This window comes from Salvelinus fontinalis, chromosome 41 (genome assembly GCF_029448725.1).
Source record: "Salvelinus fontinalis isolate EN_2023a chromosome 41, ASM2944872v1, whole genome shotgun sequence".
Taxonomy (NCBI): Eukaryota; Metazoa; Chordata; class Actinopteri; order Salmoniformes; family Salmonidae; genus Salvelinus; species Salvelinus fontinalis.
The window spans coordinates 15,911,444-15,932,733 of NC_074705.1; the positions used below are offsets into that span (position 1 = coordinate 15,911,444).

At 46.1% G+C, this 21,290-nt stretch overlaps 1 protein-coding gene across 2 annotated transcripts in view; it reads right to left on the reverse strand.

Moving 5' to 3' along the window:
* Positions 1-21,290, reverse strand: part of LOC129840218 (aryl hydrocarbon receptor-like) — an 81,841-nt gene that overhangs the window by 49,029 nt on the left and 11,522 nt on the right. For both annotated transcript variants that reach the window (XM_055907892.1, XM_055907891.1), the window contains exon 2: positions 19,317-19,504. In XM_055907892.1, the coding sequence (XP_055763867.1) occupies positions 19,317-19,504 (188 nt within the window). The remainder of the gene's footprint in view (positions 1-19,316; positions 19,505-21,290) is intronic.

Sequence of the window (21,290 nt, forward strand, 5' to 3'; positions counted from 1 at the left end):
TGAAAAACTGAGTTTAAATGTATTTGGCTAAGGTGTATGTAAACTTCCGACTTCAACTGTAGTATGCCATGACATAAATCACGATGAATGTTACGTGCTTCCTGGTTTGTAGTGGTGTTTATATAAAACAAGAGGGCTTGGATAAGGCAGAGATAACAGAACATCGCACAGTATAGACCAGCAGCTGAACGATGTAACTTCTGTCGTGACAGTTTTCCCTCTGGGAATAAATAAAGTTGATTCAATGAAATGTAACATTCGTCATATCCAGTTGTCCATTCATTCCCAATCAGATTCCCGACAACAACAAATATTGATTCAAACCAGGAAGTTGATGTGTAGCCCTTTCCTGCAGTCAGTGACCAAAAGCGCCCTATTTGGCCTCATGGGTGGAATGTTATTAATATTTTTAAGAATGTGATAATTAATCAAGATTATTTCAAAGAACCCAATCAAAGGGTTCTCCTATGGGGACAGCCGGACTTTAAGGTTCTCGATAGCATATATATTTTTCTAAGAGCGTAGGCATCTCACTCCTCTCCTTTCAAAAGACCATCATGTAATAATAACGTACAACATTTAGCCGACACTTTTATCCAAACCGGCTTAGAGTCATGCATGCATACATTTTACAAAGTGGCACCGGCGGGAATCGAACCCACAACCATTGCAAGTGCCATGCTCTACCAACTGAGCCACACATGACTTCTTACTCCAGATTCCCAGACATTCAAAACCAGCCTGCTTTAAATACAGTGTGGGAATGCAAATAGAAGTCTACATACTGCACATACTACCCTCCCCCCGTCCCCCGGGTCTCCTCTCAGGGAAGAAGGACGTGAATGTGATCTAACAGGCTGGGCTGTTTGTAGCAGCTAGGCCCTAATCACCCTCCCATCCACCCAACCTTGTCTTCTTGGAGCAGAGTTCCATATCATGGAAATAAGAAGTGATGCCTTGAAGTGATGAATCCAATCGAAAGCAGAGGAAGAGGACGAGAGAGAGGAAGAGAGAGACAGAGAGAGAGAGGAATATGAAGGGAACGAGAGAGAAAGAGAGAAGAATAGATAAAGAGATATAACCTGAGTGGCCGACTGCTTTTGCATGCCACAATGACTGGAGGGGAAGTGTGTCCACGTGTGTGACTATACTGTGTGTGTGTGCGTGTGTGTGTGTGTGTGCACGTGTGCGTGTTCACCACACAACAGGTTGCCATGGTGGCGGAGGGAGCCATGGAAAATTATCGTTGGCTATTGACTAATGAAGCAGCTGCTGGGATGTTTATTCCGTTTCTGGATGACTGGCCTCCCCCCTTCCCCCTCTCCTCTCCTCCACTTCACTCTCACCTCTCCTCCACTTCCCCCTCTCCTCTCCTCTCCTCTACTTCCCCCTCTCCACCACTTCACCCCTCCTCTCCTCTCCTCACTTCACTCTCACCTCTCCTCTCCTCCCCCTCTCCTCTCCTCTCCTCTCCTCTCCTCTCCTCTCCTCTCCTCTCCTCTCCTCTACTTCCCCTTCTCCACCACTTCACCCCTCCCCTCCTCCACTTCACTCTCACCTCTCCTCCACTTCCCCCTCTCCTCTCCTCTCCTCTACTTCCCCCTCTCCACCACTTCACCCCTCCTCTCCTCTCCTCCACTTCACTCTCACCTCTCCTCTCCTCTCCTCCACTTCCCCCTCACCTCTCCTTCACCCCTCCTCTCCTCCACTTCACTCTCACCTCTCCTCCACTTCACTCTCCTCTCCTCTCCTCTCCTCTCCTCTCCTCTCCTCTCCTCTCCTCTACTTCCCCCTCACCTCTCCTCTCCTCTACTTCCCCTCACCTCTCCTCTCCTCTACTTCCCCTCACCTCTCCTCTCCTCTACTTCCCCTCACCTCTCCTCTCCTCCACTTCCCCCTCTCCTCTCCTCTACTTCCCCCTCTCCTCTCTTCTCCTCTACTTCCCCTCACCTCTCCTCTCATCTACTTCCCCTCACCTCTCCTCTCCTCCACTTCCCCCTCTCCTCTCCTCTACTTCCCCCTCACCTCTCCTCTCCTCTACTTCCCCTCACCTCTCATCTACTCCACTTCCCCCTCTCCTCTCCTCTACTTCCCCCTCACCTCTCCTCTCCTCTACTTCCCCTCACCTCTCCTCTCCTCTACTTCCCCTCACCTCTCCTCTCCTCTACTTCCCCTCACCTCTCCTCTCCTCCACTTCCCCCTCTCCTCTCCTCTACTTCCCCCTCTCCTCTCTTCTCCTATGACCGTGTGCGTGCGTGTGTGTTATAAGTTTACAAAGGCGTACCTGTTGTTACAGAGAATGGAACCAAATGAGAGCACCAAGGACATGAAAAATATATATATTTTTAAATACAATTAGTTCATTAAAAGACTTGGAGGAAAAATATTCCGTTCATATCATCAAAAGTGACTCTCTTTTCTAACCGCCTCAACGGGCTGATGATGAAACAGACCGCATGTATGCGTCTCCGTTTCCACGAACAATAAAGTTGTATGTTGTGCTACGTATCAAAGGATGATGTATCACAGGCCGCTATGTTAAACAGACATAGATCACAGCAACTCTCCCATGTCTCCATGGACACACATGTACCTCATTAACTAGTCTTTGGTCAGACCACAAGGGCCTCTCCTCCTTACACTGGGCTAAATACATGTGGTAATACGTTACTTGCACCAGTCTAAATCACTTGGACAGACATCACATAAGGCAGTGGATCGCATGACCACTCTACGGGATGTGATGGTCTCCATGCATAAGAAATAGCTAGCAGTTTTTTTTTTACACCCTTATACCAGGTAGGTTTACTGAGAACACATTCTCATTTACAGCAACGACCTGGGGAATAGTTACAGGGGAGGAGGGGAGAGGAACGAGCCAATTGTAAGCTGGGGATGATTAGGTGGCCATGATGCTATGAGGGCCAGATTGGGAATTTAGCCAGGACACCGGGGTTAACACCCCTACTCTTACGATAAGTGCCATGGGATCTTTAGTGACCACAGAGAGTCAGGACACCCAATTAACATCCCATCCGAAAGACGGCACCCTACACAGGGCAATGTCCCCAATCACTGCCCTGGGGCATTGGGATATTTTTTTTATACCAGAGGAAAGGGTGCCTCCTACTGGCCCTCCAACACCACTTCCAGCAGCATCTGGTCTCCCATCCAGGGAGCGACCCTGCTTAGCAAGCCAGCAGTGGGATGTAGGGTGGTACGCTGCTGGTTTTCTATTCATTCAGCACTTTAGAAACGGAGGAAAATAAGAGAAGAGGAGACTACACAGTGAGGAACCCACTTTGATTTGAAAGTGAAATAAAACCCCGGCCGAGCAGCGAGCGCACATCTGGAAGTGCACGATTACTCTGACACAGCCTTGCCTCCACAGTCAAGTCTGTGCCAAAGAGTCACGTTTGTTTTTGCTTAGAGGGAAGACCCGAGAGAGGCAGAGAAAGAAAGTGAGAAAAAAGAGAGAGGAGCGAGAGTGAAGAGAGGTGAAAAGAAGGAAGAACGAAAGAGAGCAATAGAGGAACGAAGGGTGAAGCGAGAGGCGGAGGGGGGGGGGGGGGGAGAAAATAAAACGCGCCAGATATGCAGTAGGGATATTATCTTAATCTGAAGACATTTAGTTCCACTAGAGCCAGACTACAGATTTTTCCTTGCACGCAGGGTCTTGGGAAGTAGTGTATACAATGTGCAGTCAGAGATAAAGGAACCAATGGGTTGGGGGACGGTGCACTCACAACACAGCCAGAGAAAAGTATCCTGACTCCCCCTAACCACTTCCCCTGCCTCCATCCTCCTTCCCTCGCTCTCTTCACTTCTGATTGTTTATTTCACTTGTGTTTATTATCTATTTCACTTACTTTGGCAACATAAACATATATTTCCCATGCCAATAAAGCCCATTGAATTGAATTGAGAGAGAGCGAGAGAGAGAGAGAGAGAGGGAGAGAGATAGACAGAGAGAGAGATAGAGAGATAGAGAGATAGAGAGAGAGAGAGAGAGAGAGAGAGAGAGAGAGAGAGAGAGAGAGAGAGAGAGAGAGAGAGAGAGAGAGAGAGAGAGAGAGAGAGAGAGAGAGAGAGAGAGAGAGAGAGAGAGAGAGAGAGAGAGAGAGAGAGAGAGAGAGAAACAACCGTGCTCTCCACCAGTCCAACGCCTGATCCATATCTACCGGTGCCTTTGTGTCGTTGAACTGTTTGTTTTTGCTCTGAGTTTTGCATACAGTAAGTGACTAGAGAGAAAACCAACCGTACGTTATGGAGGTGACTGATTGACTGTGTCCAACAGCACGGGAGAGAACCACACCAGAACCACACAGTACAGTGTGTTAAACAACATGCCATCTGCATAATAACAACTATTCACACCAATTTAGACGTACAGTCAAATGCGTTCAAGGACTAGTCCGCAATCTATTTCCTGTTGCTTCAAGAATGCAACGCATAACACATTCCCCAAATGTTTTATTTGGAATTTCTAAATTGCTCTCCCTAAAAATAATCGCGAGTCTAAATATGTTTCTACTCTGGCTTACAATTGTGGAACAGCTGTTCATTTATTGATTCAAGACGATTCAGTCTCTGTCAGCTGCCGCATGAATTAGCAGTGAAAAAAAGACAGAGATACATCCAAAATGACACCCTGTTCCCTATATAGTACACTACTTTTGACCAGGGCCCATAGGGGACGCAAACAGAATGTAATTAACACCAGCAATAAGCTTCACTCTGTTGCAAGAGGAGCACAGGGGTTGATATCTCATGTCCTGTAGTCATACAGAACAGAGAATGAGGGAGGAGAGGAGGAGGGGGGGTAGAGAAGGAGATGCTGCTTATTTCTGGGCCCCAGTTTTGTCTTTTAACTTTTAATGTTTCCATGCCTTGCCTTTCTTCTCCGGCAGCGCAGGGTATCCTGTTTACATACTTGGGGCTGTACTTGAAAGCGGGGGCCTGCGCCTTCCCCGCACAGACATGTTGGGGAACTGCTCGCACCAGCCCTTCTCCGCGCCCGCCCGCCGGCCCGCCGCAGGCAAAAACGAAACAAAATGGAGGGTTTGTGTAATCGCTACATAATGGAGCGAAGCACCGTTAACCCCTTCCGGTCTGGTTACAGTATGATAGGCTAGACTTGACTTTACTGTAAGGCACATGTTCACAGCGTATGTCTTTGTTCAAAAGATCCTATCAGTTAGAGAGAATCACATATCCTGTATGTAGGAAGTCTTAATCAACGCAGGAAATGAAGACGTGTACATTATTGATGAGTCACTATAGCCCGAGCCTTCATAGACAGTCTAGTCATTTAGCAGATGCTCTTATCCAGAGCAACTTTTTCATACTGGTCCCCAGCGGGAATTGATCCCACAACCTTTGTGTTACAAGAGCCACGCTCTACTAACTGAACTACACGGTACCACAGACGATTGGTGTTCACCACTGGGGTGAGAGAGAGGTTGAGATGAGGTTATGGTTGTTGGTTAGGGTTTAAGGTTTGGCTTTTGGTTTAGCCTGGTTAATGGTTAACCTTGAGCGGTTATGCAGAAATACACACACACACACACACACACACACACACACACACTAATGCCATGTCTGCAGGCCGACCTGGGCATTGCTTTGGCTGCTTATGTGTCATTACATCTTCATGTACCACTCATGTACCACTCATTCTTGTCCAACTTGTCGTAGCCCTTTACACTCGTACCCGTAGAAGGGTTGAAAATGGCAGATTTGGACACTGATAAGCGCTTAAATTGGAACGCAGTGGCTGTACAGTAATGGGTCATACATGACATCCCAGCTCTGTGCTTCACAGCGCCGTATGACTTTGACTGAACTTGAGCACAGCACGTGACAGGAAGTTGCCCCCCATCCCTCCTGCTAATTGGGCAACTTTTTCTAATGTTTTGCTCTCTGAGCGAGGGGGAAATGCTGTAAATTAAGAGGATCCAATGTATTTTTTAAAAGATGAGACGTTGAGGATTATAATAAATACCGCTTTGACGTCATACAAGCGAGCCAAACATCAGTTCAAATGTGAACATCAAATTCCATATCGTAAAACTTATGATAAACAATTTCCCCAAACCTCCAAACGAGTCCCTTATTGGTACAACGCGTATGCATTTTTCTTTTGTAAGAAACGTTTAATTTTAGCCCTATCCATACAGGCCAATTTCCACACGTGTAAAGGGTCAAACGTGCATGTTTTATCTTCATATCAAAAGACAAAGAAAACGATTCATCATCTCCAATAAACTAAAACACAGATCTGAGATACGTCCACAAGGACACCGTGTAGTGCACTACGTAGGGAATGAGGTGCCATTTGAAACACGGCAATAAATCGGATATGCATCTGGGTAATGCAATGGTCTCGTTATAGGAGGTGTCCTGAGTAATCATTTGGATCCCCACATCATCCCGTAACCACAGCCAACGGACGCCTGCACCAATCAACAGGGGCTAAAGTAAGTGAGTAATACAATGTTGGCGACAGTTTGTCTCAACATCAAGGCCAGCCAACCAGGCCCATGGACACTCCTGCCTCATTCTCTGCCACTGGATCTGTCCTTCCCGACCCCTGTCATTTGACAGGTGGCGGCGGTGGTGCTCAGTGCTTCAAGCCCGAGCGACGACGCAGCAGCTAAAATAAGACCTGCAATATCTCTCTCTCTCTCGCCCTCCCTGCCGCCACATCCCAACAACACCAAGAACCCATGCTGAAAAAGGGCCTACTGGATCTCTGACATCAACACCCTGTGTTGCACTGTGTGTGTGTGTGCATGCGCGTGTGTGTGTTCTTGAGGTTCGCTGACAGACAAGGGCACCTCGTCTGTGTGTCCCCGGCGTTAATACAGGAGACCTTGAGAGGCAGAGAGAACTGATTGAGAGGCCCCAGCTCCACTGACAGATCCCGGGCCCTGCTCGCACGCAAGCACGCCTCCCCTGAGGACCAAGAGGAAAGAGAGCCCTGTCTCTTTCTGTGTGCCTCGCAACCCACAACACTGCGACAGAGTACGACTATGAGTGTGTGTGTGTGTGGGGGGGGGGGGGGGGGGGGGGGGGGGCGGTAGAGTTTGCGGAAGACAGGAAGAGAAGAGTGGAGAGCGGACATGACCGGGTGTCCAGAGTGATTCTGCTGTCTGAGCAGGGAGGAAGCGATGGCCAGAGCCAAAGCCTCTCTCTGGGAAAACAGGTATTCTACGTGTCTGTCACTCCTTACATTGCACATTTTGCAGCTGCTGGAGTTATTCTCTCTACTTCAAGTTTGCCTCAAGTGTGCTTTGCTTTACACAACTCTTGCCAGGGGAAATGTTGTTTTCAGTTCAAGTTCAACATTTCTGCTTTTTTAAAAAAGAGATATAGCACTGTAACAAGGCCAGGTAAGCATAATACATTTACACACGCTTGGTAGGGAAATATAAACTATTACCTTGGCCCAACAAGCCCATACTGTCTTATTTCCCCATGAATTATGACTTTGATTCCACAGATTAAGGATATGTCGGGAAAGAGCTATCTCACTCCACTGGGGGAATTCTGTAATCTGCTCCAACAAGTATTTCAGTGTTTAGTGTGTTCACTTCAAAGATGCTATTTATGCCAAGCAGAACAGGGCGAAAGGGGTGCAGACATTTGATAAGGGAGAGAAAGAAAAACAGAGACAAAGAGAGCAAGAATGGAGGAGAGAGCGAGAGATAGGAGGGAGAGGGAGAAAAGTGAGAGTGAGCTAAAGAGAGTGATATAAACAAAGAGTGAGAGAGAGAGAGAGAGAGGCGTAGATTAGAGAGAGGCGTAGAATAAACAATGGATTCTGACAAGACATGCAGGCTGGTTTGTTCTGTTTTACTTCTTACCTTCCTGCCAGATTTCCACTTCTCCACCTCTTTATTCTAAGAACCCACGTGGGGCTCGGCCTATGTAAACGTTCATTCATAACTCTGGGGGAGGGGAATGCCTGCAAGTAATTTTCCACCGCCATGATGTGAAACCAAATCACTTCCCTGTGTCTTGGGGTGATGTCAGACGAGCTAGAAAGTGTACGTGCAGTCTGGTGCAACATGTTTCGTGGTCTGTGCCACGACAGTGGGTGAAATGGCTCCGTCATTGTGTGTCATTGGAAGAACATACACGAGTTTCAGAAGGAAGTCTTCATGGAAGAAACTGAGAAAACGTTTCTCAGAAACTCAGAAAATCCGAAGAGGCAAATACTTCTCATTAAAAAAAAACCTTCTCCAAGCTCTGATGCTGCTGATGGTCATTAGGAGCCTACCAAATTTGCTAACACCTGGTAATCAGCACTCTATTGTCCCTCTAAACCGGGGCTGCCCAACCCTCTTCCTGGAGATTAACACACCTGATTCTACTAATTAGCTGCTCAACAAGACCTTAACTAGCTGAATCAGATATGCAAAATTAGGGTTGAAATGAAAACCTAAAGGACAGTAGATCTCCAGGAAAAGGGTTGGGCAGCCCTGCTCTAATCAATCTGACATCAATGCAAATGTATTTGAAAATCTAATCAAACACTTCATGAGAGCCCATGAGCTCATGTTGCGCAACATTTCTATAGGCTATGCAATTGCGCGAGAAAACACTGATGGCCTCTACTAAAAAGAGGAGGATCCCATCAGCTTCTCTAGGCTAGGCCTACTATATTTATTTCTTAACTTTCCTAATATTAAGCACATTGTTGATCTTTACAACAGGAGTATAGCCTACCTGGCTGGCATGAAAATGAACCATGGGAAAAGTGTCCTCCATTCGCTATTTAAGTGCAAAGATGACATGTATTTTTCGCCACTGCCCCATGTTTCGAGACAGGCATGATCATGGTCCATTCTAAATCAAAACAAATGCCACACATATATTATTTTGTATATGTAAAAACAACATTAAATCAAGAACAGTCTGATGGGTGACAATATTAGACTGTTACTTGTGAATTATATATTATCACTTGTGTATGATGCCCAGCCTTTTTTTGTAAGGTGCCTCACTAGGGAGGGCTAGGTGCAGGAGTCAGGAGCAGGAGAGCACTGAGGTCCAAATAGTAAAATGTTTATTTGGAAGTCCAAAACACAACAAAACAGGTCAGGAAACAAACCAAACGAAGGCGCCCAACAAAACAGGAATTCGAAGTGACAACAGGAGAAGAAGAAAAAAAGATCTACTCCTAAATAAATCACAACGGCACAAACGACCGTGAGAATAGCCTGTGGCGCAATCTAGCACACGCCCCAAACAAACCCCGAAATAATCCCGCACAAAATAACAGCAGGCAACGAGGTTAAAAAACCCACAGAAATGAACTCAATAGAACACAGGTGTAAGAAACAGACAGACACAAACGAAAAAGAAAAATGGATCGGTGGCAGCTAGCAGACCGGCGACGACGACCGCTGAGCGCCACCCGAACAGGGAGAGGAGCCACCTTCGGTGGAAGTCGTGACATGTTTTGTGACTTTTTCTAATCATAGCCGCACACCTCATGTAGCCTAGCCCATAGGCCTATAGGTAAGGTTTGTATCACAACTAAAGTGGCCAAATAACTTCTTCAAATTAAGCACATTTTTCCGCTCATAGAAACATATTTTTCCTCCCAGAAACACTAGATCATTGCTGCTCTTATGAATCATCATGGCAGGTACGTACCCCGATGCACATTCTTATTCAACAGTCTTCTGCACAGGAACACACTCAGCTGTTTGTACAAACTCAGGGAAGTGGACTGCTGGAAATGGATATTCCCTTCCTGAGTCTTGTTATCAACTGAGGGATACAATTAGAACTGCAGCTAACCGAACATCACAGCCCAGTCCTATCCAGACTTGTCCAGCCCAGCCCTGAACAACGATGACCATCCAACATCCTGCACCTAATCCCCGTCTCACCCCAGCAGCCGGAGGAGCAGGCAAAGAGCCAGAGCTAGATCAGGGGGTGAAGGGCTGGAGCGGAGGTTAAGGGGCACCTTGCTGCTCTGAGACACCAAGCATCAGGCTACAGTGATGCATTCCTATTCAGCCTGACTTCCTATGATCCACTCAGTCTGAACAAAGAGAACTTCCTGTTTACATAAAGGAGATCACTCAACATTCAGGTGGTTTCCCCTGATAACTGACTGAGGAGCACACACACACACACACACACAGAGCGTGTTTTACTATCCTTGAGGGGACCTAAAATGTATTTCCATTGAAAATCCTATTTTGAATAACCCTAAAACTAACCCTTAGACTATTTTACAAAAATACATGTTTTTTTTTAACTTTTACCCCTTTTTCTCCCCAACTGGTAGTTACGATCTTTTCCCATCTCTGCACCTCCCCTACGGACTTGGGAGAGGTGAAGGTTGAGAGCCATGCATCCTCCAAAACACGAGCCTGCCAAGCCGCACTGCTTGCTTAACCCGGAAGCCAGCCGCACCAGCGTCCAACTGGTGACCGAAGTCAGCTTGCAGGCACCCGGCCCTCCACAAAGAGTTGCTAGAGCATGATGGGACAAGGAAATCCCGTCCGGCCAAACCCTCCCCTAACACAGACGATGCTGAGCCAATTGTGCACTGCCTCATGGGTCTCCCGGTCACGGCCGGCAGTGACACAGCCTGGGATCAAACCACGGGCTGTAGTGACACCTCAAGCACTGTAATGCAGTGCCTTAGACCACTGCGCCACTCGGGAGGCCCCCTTATACTAAGTCTAACCCTAAACCTAACCCCTGAGCTTAAAACGCTATAGTGTTCTTTGAAATAATACTTTATCCCGTATTCTAATGTCACCCAAGACCTTCATAAACACAACCAAAGGAGTATTCTTCCGATAACATATACGAAATGTATTTATTTCGACTGTTATAATTTTGGAGTTAAAATGACTCGTTTTGGCATGAAGTAGGGGTCCCTCAAGGTGTTTCTAGTGTTAAGTCGCACCGTTCTCATGACACAGTGTAGAAGGAGAACTCATTATATATGTATTCTCTAGAAGACGTTTCATTTAATGAAAATAAAGGAACGGGGTTGTTAGTATCGGCGTGTGTGACTCAGTGACAGCTGAATAACGCTGGAGGTTTATAAAAAAAAAAGGGCGAAAACATAACAGTTGTCCTTCAGAGAGATGTTTCTCTCCGTTTCCTCTCCTCTCGCCAAAAGTTGAACTCATGCATCAGAAACGAGAAGCGATGATTCACCAAGCCCCTCCTCCCCCCTTATAAAACCCCACAACCCCTAATTATCTCTGTTCCCATCAATCTCGATTGGATCTCTCAATAAGGAAAAGCATCAAATGCATTACTTTTCCAGGAGTAGGACTACAGAAAGAAACAGGAGTAGCCATACAGAAAGAAATAGGAGTAGGTCTATAGAAAGAAAAATGAGTAAGCCTACAGAAAGAAAAATGAGTAAGCCTACAGAAAGAAATAGGAGTAGGTCTATAGAAAGAAATAGGAGTAGGTCTATAGAAAGAAATAGGAGTAGGTCTATAGAATGAAATAGGAGTAGGTCTATAGAAAGAAAAAGTAGTAGGTCTACAGAAAGAAATAGGAGTGGGCTTACATAAAGAAATAGGAGTAGGTCTACAGAAAGAAATAGGAGTAGGTCTACAGAAAGAAATAGGAGTAGGTCTATAGAAAGAAATAGGAATAGGTCTACAGAAAGAAATAGGAGTGGGCTTACATAAAGAAATAGGAGTAGGTCTACAGAAAGAAACAGGAGTAGGTCTACAGAAAGAAATAGGAGTGGGCTTACATAAAGAAATAGGAGTAGGTCTACAGAAAGAAATAGGAGTAGGTCTACAGAAAGAAATGGGAGTAGGTCTACAGAAAGAAATAGGAGTAGGTCTACAGAAAGAAATAGGAGTAGGTCTACAGAAAGAAATAGGAGTAGGTCTACAGAAAGAAATAGGAGTAGGTCTACAGAAAGAAATAGGAGTAGGTTTACAGAAAGAAATAGGAGTAGGTCTACAGAAAGAAATAGGAGTAGGTCTACAGAAAGAAATAGGACTAGGTCTACAGAAAGAAATAGGAGTAGGTCTACAGAAAGAAATAGGAGTAGGTCTAGAGAAAGAAACAGGAGTAGGTCTACAGAAAGAAATAGGAGTAGGTCTACAGAAAGAAATAGGAGTAGGTCTACAGAAAGAAACAGGAGTAGGTCTACAGAAAGAAATAGGAGTAGGTCTACAGAAAGAAATTGGAGTAGATCTACAAGTCTCTTTGGGGACATTCATTCATTTGTCTCTGTTGTCTCATCCTGGCTCGCTCCATGAGAACCCCTTTCGACTTTCACTCTCAACTGACGACTGTTTTTCAACAAGTGTGGGAGCTATTACGAAAGACCCTTCTTCTTTTACTTACTTTTCAAATTACAATAGCAACTTTGGACATTGTCTTCTCCAAGCATTGATTTTCCTGGTCCTATTTGTTTTCTATCCATTGTATTCTTCCATAGAGAGAAAGTTATACGGCTTCTCCATTGTTGATAGGAAAAAAAGAAGCAGTTTGTTTCAGAGGGAGGCAGAACATCAATATTTGTTTTGGCTGGAGTCATTCATGCTAACGTAATGGTACTTGTCCATAATGGCACCCTATTCCCTACATAGGGCACTACTTTTGATCAGAGCTGGTCAAAAGTAGTGCACTTTGTAGGGAATATGGTGCTATTTGGGAAGCGGATATTGGTCTTTGTAAAGTTCGAACAGTAATTTCTTATGTGGAAAAAAAAGGAAATGCCACTCTCTCGTTCTCTCACACACACACACACACACACACACACACACACACACACACACACACACACACACACACACACACACACACACACACACACACACACACACACACACACACACACACACACACACACACACATACAAAGAAGTCATTAGGCCCAGTCTCAACCTGTCCTGCATGGTGACCTTTAACCTGGCCTGATTGAGACAGCCTTACTCGACTGCTGCTGACCTCTGTCTGACCTTATGACCCCTGTGGTCATCCTGTGATTGGTTGTACGAACCTCTCAAACTCTGTGATTGGTTCAATGCACACCTTAACCCTAACAGTAACTCTTCCCTTACTTATCTCCGACCACCTTTTACTCACAAATGTAACGTGTGGAGATTGTAGCAATCAATGCCCTACAGTGCATACCTCTTTATATTGGGCATTTTAAGATAGACATTTCTTGTCAAATTCAATCCCAAATATGGGTAGAGACCCCAGTGATATTTTAGTTGAAATACAGTACAGGGCTCGTGTTTCAGTGCTAGCTAGCAGTTGGTATAACTAGAGGAATCTGCTGGGCTTGTGATACGGTTTAGTAGGCATGTGGCAGATTCCTCAGTCTTAGCACTTCGCCTGCAATGTAACTTGATCGTAACTCGAACACAGGACCTCGACACCATCTGGAAAGTAGAGGAGCTCACTCCAACCAGACACAGATACTGTACATGTACCAACTGTTTGGCCTTGTGTTCGATAGCCATTACAGAGATGGCGCTGCTCAATAAGTTGGAACTTAAAATGGTAAAAAAAAACGTCAGGGGTGGGGCCTGTTCACCCTGTGCCCAATCTAAGCAAGCCAGCGAGATGATCAAGACGGTCATGAAGCAACACTGGAGTAAATTACAGAGCACTTGGTCCGTGGCAGCCACTGAACTACACTCCTGTACAAAAGCTCGATTATTCCGCGTCCACCCAACCCACCCAATGCAGGACGCCATCTCAGCTAGCACAGGGCCATGACTATTGGCTTGCCCTCTGGAGCACAACCCCAGTCAAAACACAGCAGCAAGCGGCTAGCTGCTCAAGTAGGAACATGCCCAAGCACCCGCTAAAGACCCCCTGTGCCGCAAGAAAACAGAGAGAAGAAAACGGAGAGAAGAAAACGCCTTTAGGAAAAGAGCACGTCGTTAAAGTTAGGCTTTTATGGCTTATATGCCTTTTTTTTGTTTTGTTTACTCAGTGTGTACTGATCTGAAAAATCATAAGCCGGTCTTGACATCATTGTGTTAAATGCGTGGGGGTTGGTAATATCACTGTGGTTAAATAATCACCATTGTTGTTATTCTTATTGCGGTGCCGCCGGTGACATTTCTACGGCTCTATAACTATGTGTCATAGTGAAAGAACTATTGTTGACTAGTCTGGTTCTTCAAAAAGAGATTTCAACTGTAACAGAGGGACTCGTGTTTGTGTCAGGTTGTGACATTAGAGGCTCAGAAACCACTACGTTAGTGTGATTCACGCAACAGCTTGGTCGTTGTCAAATGTCCTAGGATATTGACTCATCTGAAAAAGGATGGCGCGTCTTACTGTCGCCTGAAGCGGTTATAGACATCCCACCACAGCGCTTCACGTATCGGTCTGCTTTCATACTTTGCTCGGTAAAGAACGGGTCGAGGGGGTGAGTAGAAGGAAAAAGGGTGAGAAAATGAATGAGAAAGACAGAGGTAGGAGGGAGTGACAGAGAGAGAGTGCTAGTCATCTAAGGTAAAACTCAGTACACACTGTCAGTCCTAAGACCGGGGTCTCATTCGGTAACAGAGTTAGACTAGCAGTGACTGTTATCCCTCTCAAACAGGTATTTGAACTAATGCTTTGTATTGACTGAGCCTGTCCTTGGTCTAGGTCAGGGTTTCCCAGACCCCCCATGGGTGCATGTTTTGGGCCCAGGACCGAGTTTGGGAAACCCTGGTGTCTAGGTAGTCAACAACAACATGTCAAAACCTTGAGCCTGCCAGAGCCTGTGAGATCGTTCTGGGAGGTCAGGGGTTAGAGGTCACTGCTAAAGGTGACAGGGAACATTCCTCTCTGTCACTGTGACTTCTTCTCACTCCATTTCATCATGTTATGTCCTGTAGCAGTGTGTGTGCGTGTGCGTGTGCGTGTGCGCGTGTGCGTGCGTGCGCGCGTGTGTGTGTGTGCGTGCGTGTGCGCATGCGCGTAGCCCTCAATGTGTCTACAATGTTAAACATTACCCAGCTGAACATGTCCAGACACCATCCCGTTCACTAACCCCTCTTACTCACTGTAGTTACAATGGCGTCACATAGACAGACTAGAAGAACGGTAATAACAACGCAAATTGATCTGGTGTGTGATCGTGCACTTTACAAATTGCATCCACCCTTCAGGCAGCTATTTCTGACTGGATGACATATATTATCCAAACGTTGGTCAATGATGTTCTGTTTGGGTTTAGGATGAAGCGTTTAGTGTGTGTTTAGTCTCAGCGGAAGCATTTGTTTCTCAGCAAAATGGCAGCCCTGTCCCTCTACTTTTTGTTTGACCTGCACATGCACTAATGTTGAATCCAACCCTGTATCTACGTCACCAACAGTAACACCCACAACACTCAAGTCTCACTCTGTCAACACTTCGTAACAAACAAGAGCAACTGAAAGAGATCCATTCAAAGAAGATTTCACTTCAGAATAATAACAAATAAGACCAAATGTATGTCACACAGGAAGTGAAATGAAGCATAGTTGCCATAGTCCAACCTTATTACAACCTCAGTACAACCTCAGTACAACCTCAGTACAACCTCAGTATAACCTCAGTACAACCTCAGTACAACCTCAGTATAACCTCAGTATAACCTCAGTATAACCTTACCATGACCCCAGGAGAATGTGAGATTGGTTAGCATGGAAGGGGTCAAAGGTGACTGTCTCAGTAGCTTGTTTATCATGTTTTACAGCCTGCGTCTGTTTGGGCATGCTATTGACCCGACCTGCACTCCTCCCTATTCCCCAAAGCAAAATCCCAACGCTGGAAAAACATCTGGGAAAGCCATGGAAGGTGGTGGGGGAAGGTGTGTGAAATCACCACAGAGGCCCAAGACAGAATAAAGCGAGGGGGGGGGGGGGGGGGGGGGGGGGTAACGGCATCACTAGCGGAGATAAAGTTGGGAGGTGTACATAATGGAGGAGTGTTCTTCAAACCTGTTTCCTAGGAACCCACAAGGTGTGCAGGCTTTTGTTCTAGCCCAGCACCAACACAAATTCAACTGGAATACAAATGACCAGGCTCTTCATTATGAGTTGAATCTGACATGTCAGTAGTACTATGCTAGAACAGAAACCTGCACACCTTGCAGGTCCACAGGAACATGAAGAACACGACGGGTATATTTCAGTTCAAATGGGACACGGCCTATTCATCGTTTCTTTAACACCGCTCTAATATGTCGAGCTAGAACGTGACAGGGGTTAGGCCTACCAATAATCTAGGCGTCAGATCCATCACTAGGCAAACACAGCTGACTCCGACAGCAGTCCCCCGTGTTGTGGTTGTGCAGCCAGCCAGCAATGCTCCAGAGCTCCCCTCCCCAAACCTGCCCCTCCAGCCCTCCGCGCCCAGCAGGCAGGTCCCAGAGATCCCTCAGATCCCAGAGACGATAAACAGGCTTCACAGAGACAAAGGCCAGAGCTAGGCAGGGAGACAACGCACAGGGAGGAGGTGGAAAGAGGGATGTGTGGGTGTGTTGTGTGTGGGTGTGTTGTGGGGGTTGATGACCGATGGAGCTCACACAAGCCCATCGTGACGGAGAAAGGTGAAGCGTTGCTTCGGTATATTGTTTGTCGACAATCGTGACTATCTCCGAGTTATTTTCTGTATGAAATGTTGATCTTCATCAATGCAGACCATTGTTAGGAACCAACGTATTTATCCAGAGTATTTACCAGAGTATTTATCTCCCCCGGGTTTCTGCACTCGGCATGGGCCCCACTGCTACAGAGTCTGTCTGTTGTCTCACCATGGAGTCACATGGATTCAGGGTGGTGATCTTTCAACTTCACTGACCCCAGTTCAGAGTCGTACAGTGTCAAACCTCCATTCCCACACTATCACTGACACCCACTGACACTCCCGTGCTTCACAGTGTCAGCCAAGTCAAACACAGAGATAGGAACCACATGGTACGAAGAAGGCCTTGAGAGACTACTGTTCATATTGCAGCAGGGAACGCATGGTGAGCTCAGCCACACACGTCTATTAGCATTCACTGTTTTTCCCCATGTGCAGACTTTGTTAATATGGGAATAATGTTGCAACTACAAGCTGTTTAGTGAGGTCATGCACCTTCTGATTCATTCCCAATCAGACGATACTTGAGAGATATCAAGTGTGGAAATGGTTGATTGACACCTCCACTCTGAACTGGGGTCACACACTAAAGATAACCACCATGGTCAGACAACAGATAGATGATGTAGCAGTGGGGCCCCTGCAGAGAGCAGACACCCAGGGGAGATTAAAACACAGTACTTTCAGCAGACAGGGAGAGAAAGCTAAGTGGGGTCTGGTGGGCCAGCAAGGTGACGATCATGGGGAAGGCACAATGTGCTGCTTATGTGGAGCGTCGCGTGGGAGGCGTGGGACACAACCCTGGGGGTTTTCTCATCAACCGCGACGCCTCACGGCTCGAGACCGGCCTCCTTCCCGTCATCCTTTAGTGGTCTATGATTGAGGCGAGGGCCAAGCGAGCTTGGACCTCAGAGTACAGAGGTCTCTTTCTCCTGAGCCAAACATCCAGCCACTTCGACCCACTCTGAGCTCTCCATACAGCTACATAGCTCAGGCGTGACCAAAGCGTTTTATGGTCATAAATTAAAAGCGGGCAAGGGAAGTTGCCCGCCACCGCATGTTTGAGGATGACCAAAATTGCATCATTGAGAAAACGTGTGTATAAAATATATAAAGCCCACTTTAAGTAGAGTTGAACTAGTTCTAGTATCTTTAATAGCAACTAATAATGTAAAAATGCTAATATACTGTATATGACAATCCATTTCCAGACCATGCCGTGCAAGCACAGTACACCACTCTACTTGGATCCTGTTGCATTTGTTTGGGGAGGGGGAGTTTGTGAACTTCACACAGGCCGATGAGGGAGGAGTACGGGAGGGAACAGAAGAAGGAAAGGAGGGTAAGTGGTTGCACAGGAAGTAGAGCGTGGGTGGAGTTCAAGGCCTGACTTCCAACTCCCTCCACACACCCTCTCTGTCCTTCTGACCCTCTCTGTTGCTCCATAAGAGAAAGGGAGAAGGGGATAGAGAGAGAGGGGGAGAAAGAGAGAGAGAGAGAGAGAGAGAGAGAGAGAGAGAGAGAGAGAGAGAGAGAGAGAGAGAGAGAGAGAGAGAGAGAGAGAGAGAGAGAGAGAGAGAGAGAGAGAGAGAGAGAGAGAGAGAGAGAGAGAGAGAGAGAGAGAGAGAGAGAGAGAGAGAGAGAGGGAGAGGGAGAGAGGCTCTGCTGCTGCTCTTGCTATTGTGTGTGTTGTTGTGGCGTCAAAAAAGGATGGAAACAAAACGGGATCTACTAACCGCTTTGGGGCTTGCAGCTCATGACTACTCACACTGTGTACGGCCATCGCCCTGGCAACGTTTACTTAGTGACTCAATAAACGCACGTCTCGATTCATTACAATTAACACCTTTGGTTGCCAAGGAAGTTATGTCCAAAACATACAATATGCAAAGGGTCTTGTCTGATTTGACTTTGTTGTTGTTGCAGAGTGTTTATAGCTAACAACTACGTCGGTGGATGCCCCGGACTAAAAATAAAAATGGTCTGTTCTTTCGGAGTGTCTGTTACCTCCCGTCATGGCCTGGCTTGCAACGAAGCTGCAGTCTGCTTCTAATTGATGCTCTTTTGGACAGAGCGGGAACAATGTGAGGAAACGTTGTGTGGGGCAGAAACACTAGCAGGACAGTCAATCCTGCCTGGTGTGTGTATGTGTGTGTGTGGGCGTGTGTGCGTGCGTGCGTGCGTGAGTGAGTGCGCGCGTGTGTGTGCAATGCTAGCTAACATCTCCGACCAAATTAACAACCTCTGCTGTTTTGGGAGTTAAGAGGGGCCGGTAAGTTAAGAGGGGCCAGGCGGTGGGGGGACGGGGTGGGGTGTGTGTGATGATATTTAGAACATGTGTTGCTGCTCGACAGGAAAAGGAAGCTTGCGTCTGGCCATGTGACACTCTGAGGTACCATATTTCTGTCTGTCCTCTACTCAACACTCGGCCTCAGACTCAAAGTGCAATTACCACGGCAACACAGATATAGACCGTTTCCTGAGAGAAATAGAGAAATAGAGAGAGAGAGAGAGAGAGAGATGCAGAAAGAGACAACAAATGGAAGACAAGTAGTCAGAGTTGAGAAGCGAGGCGAATAGAAGGGAGAGAAAGAGGCCTCAAACCAAAAACTACAGATCTCAATCCGACAGTCTTCACCTCTGCCGTAAGAGCTAGCCACAATGTGGCCTACGAGGCAGCTAAAGTGTCGGTTTATCTATGACTCAGAGTATGTGACACTCACCGTTGAAGAAGCTCTTGACCTTGAGGTATCCCACACTGAGCCGAAGCACAGACAGCTTGTCCAGCCTCGCACGCACATCCTCTGAGAACGGCAACAGCCCGGTCAACTTGTCCAGCTCTCCGTTCAGCCGATCCCTGTGGCGCTTTGACGGGTTCGACTTGATGCCATCTGTAGGAGGGGGTTTAGGACTGAAAAAGAGAGAAAAATAAGTTAACGTCCGATGATGGGGGTTTGAAAATGATGCAGGGTTTTTTTACGGTCCCCGTTTCAACCCAAGACCTTGGTCTTTCTATTATTGTTGAAAATTGTCTTCTAAGATATACTGGTGCTGAGAATTACACACAAGAGTAGGAAGTGTGACAAGCAGCCCCGGTCTCTGCTACACAGCCTGGTTTCTCTGGCGATGATGAAACCACCTTGTAAAAAATATTTTGGCAAAGAAGAGAATGGAATAGTAGTGCATATCTTACATGGAACCCGATTTCATTTTATTGTAATGTGAAAATGCCTGATCAATTTAGTCCTTAATGAAGTTGGATATACTCTATGATTTTAGCCGTGTGCTATTCGGGTTAGGGTATTCCCCTGTCCACTGTTGGGTTGCTGTTGAAGTGAATTCTGGCGCTGAAGAAGATTCTGAGGTTGTTGAAAATCATACAGGGCCACTTCAGGAAATGAAATGTGATCCAGAACCAAAAACCTCCAAGAACAATTGTCTTTTAGAGAGATCAAGTCTGCAAACGTGCAAAATGGCACCCTATTCCCTATAGCACGTGTCAAACTCAAGGTCAGACGGCGATTTGAGTAAAGAAATATACTGTTGAAGTCGGAAGTTTACATACACTTAGGCTGGAGTCATTAAAACTCATTTTCAACAACTCCATGAAATTTATTTGAACAAACTATAGTTTTGGCAAGTCGGTTAGGACATCTACTTTGTGCATGACACAAGTCATTTTTCCCAACAATTGTTTACAGACAGATTATTTCACTGTATCACAATTCCAGTGGGTCAGAAGTTGACTGTGCCTTTAAACAGCTTGGACAATTCCAGAAAATGACGTCATGGCTTTAGAAGCTTCTGATAGGCTAATTGACAGAATTTGAGCCAATTGGAGGTGCACCTGTGCATGTATTTGTAGGCCTACCTTCAAACTCAGTGCCTCTTTGCTTGACATCATGGGAAAATCAAAAGAAATAAGCCAACACCTCAGAAAAAAATTGTAGACCTCCACAAGTCTGGTTGATCCTTGGGAGCAATTTCCAAATGCCTGAAGGTACCACGTTCATCTGTACAAACAATAGTACACAAGTATAAACACCATGGGACCACGCAGCCGTCATATCACTCAGGAAGGAGACGTGTTCTGTCCCCTAGAGATGAATGTACTTTGTTATAAAATGTGCAAATCAATCCCAGAACAACAGCAAAGGACCTTGTGAAGATGCTGGAGGAAACGGGTACAAAAGTATCTATATCCACAGTAAAAGGATTCCTATATCGACATAACCTGAAAGGCCGCTCAGCAAGGAAGAAGTCACTGTTCCAAAACCGCCATAAAAAAGCCAGGCTTCAGTTTGCAACTGGTCTGATGAAACAAAAATAGAACCGTTTGACCATAATGACCATCATTATGTTTGGAGGAAAAAGGAGGAGGCTTGCAAGCCCAAAGAACACCATCCAAACAGTGAAGCATGGGGGTGGCAACATCATGTTGTGGGGGTGCTTTGCTGCAGGAGGGATTGGCGCACTTAACAAAATACATGGCATCATGAGGAAGGGAAATTATGTGGATATATTGAAGCAAAATCTCAAGACATCAGTCAGGAAGTTAAAGCTTGGTGGCAAATGGGTCTTCCAAATGGACAATGACCCCAAGCATACTTCCAAAGTTGTGGCAAGATGGCTTAAGGACAACAAAGTCAAGGTATTGGAGTGGCTATCACAAAGCACTGACCTCAATCCTATCGAAA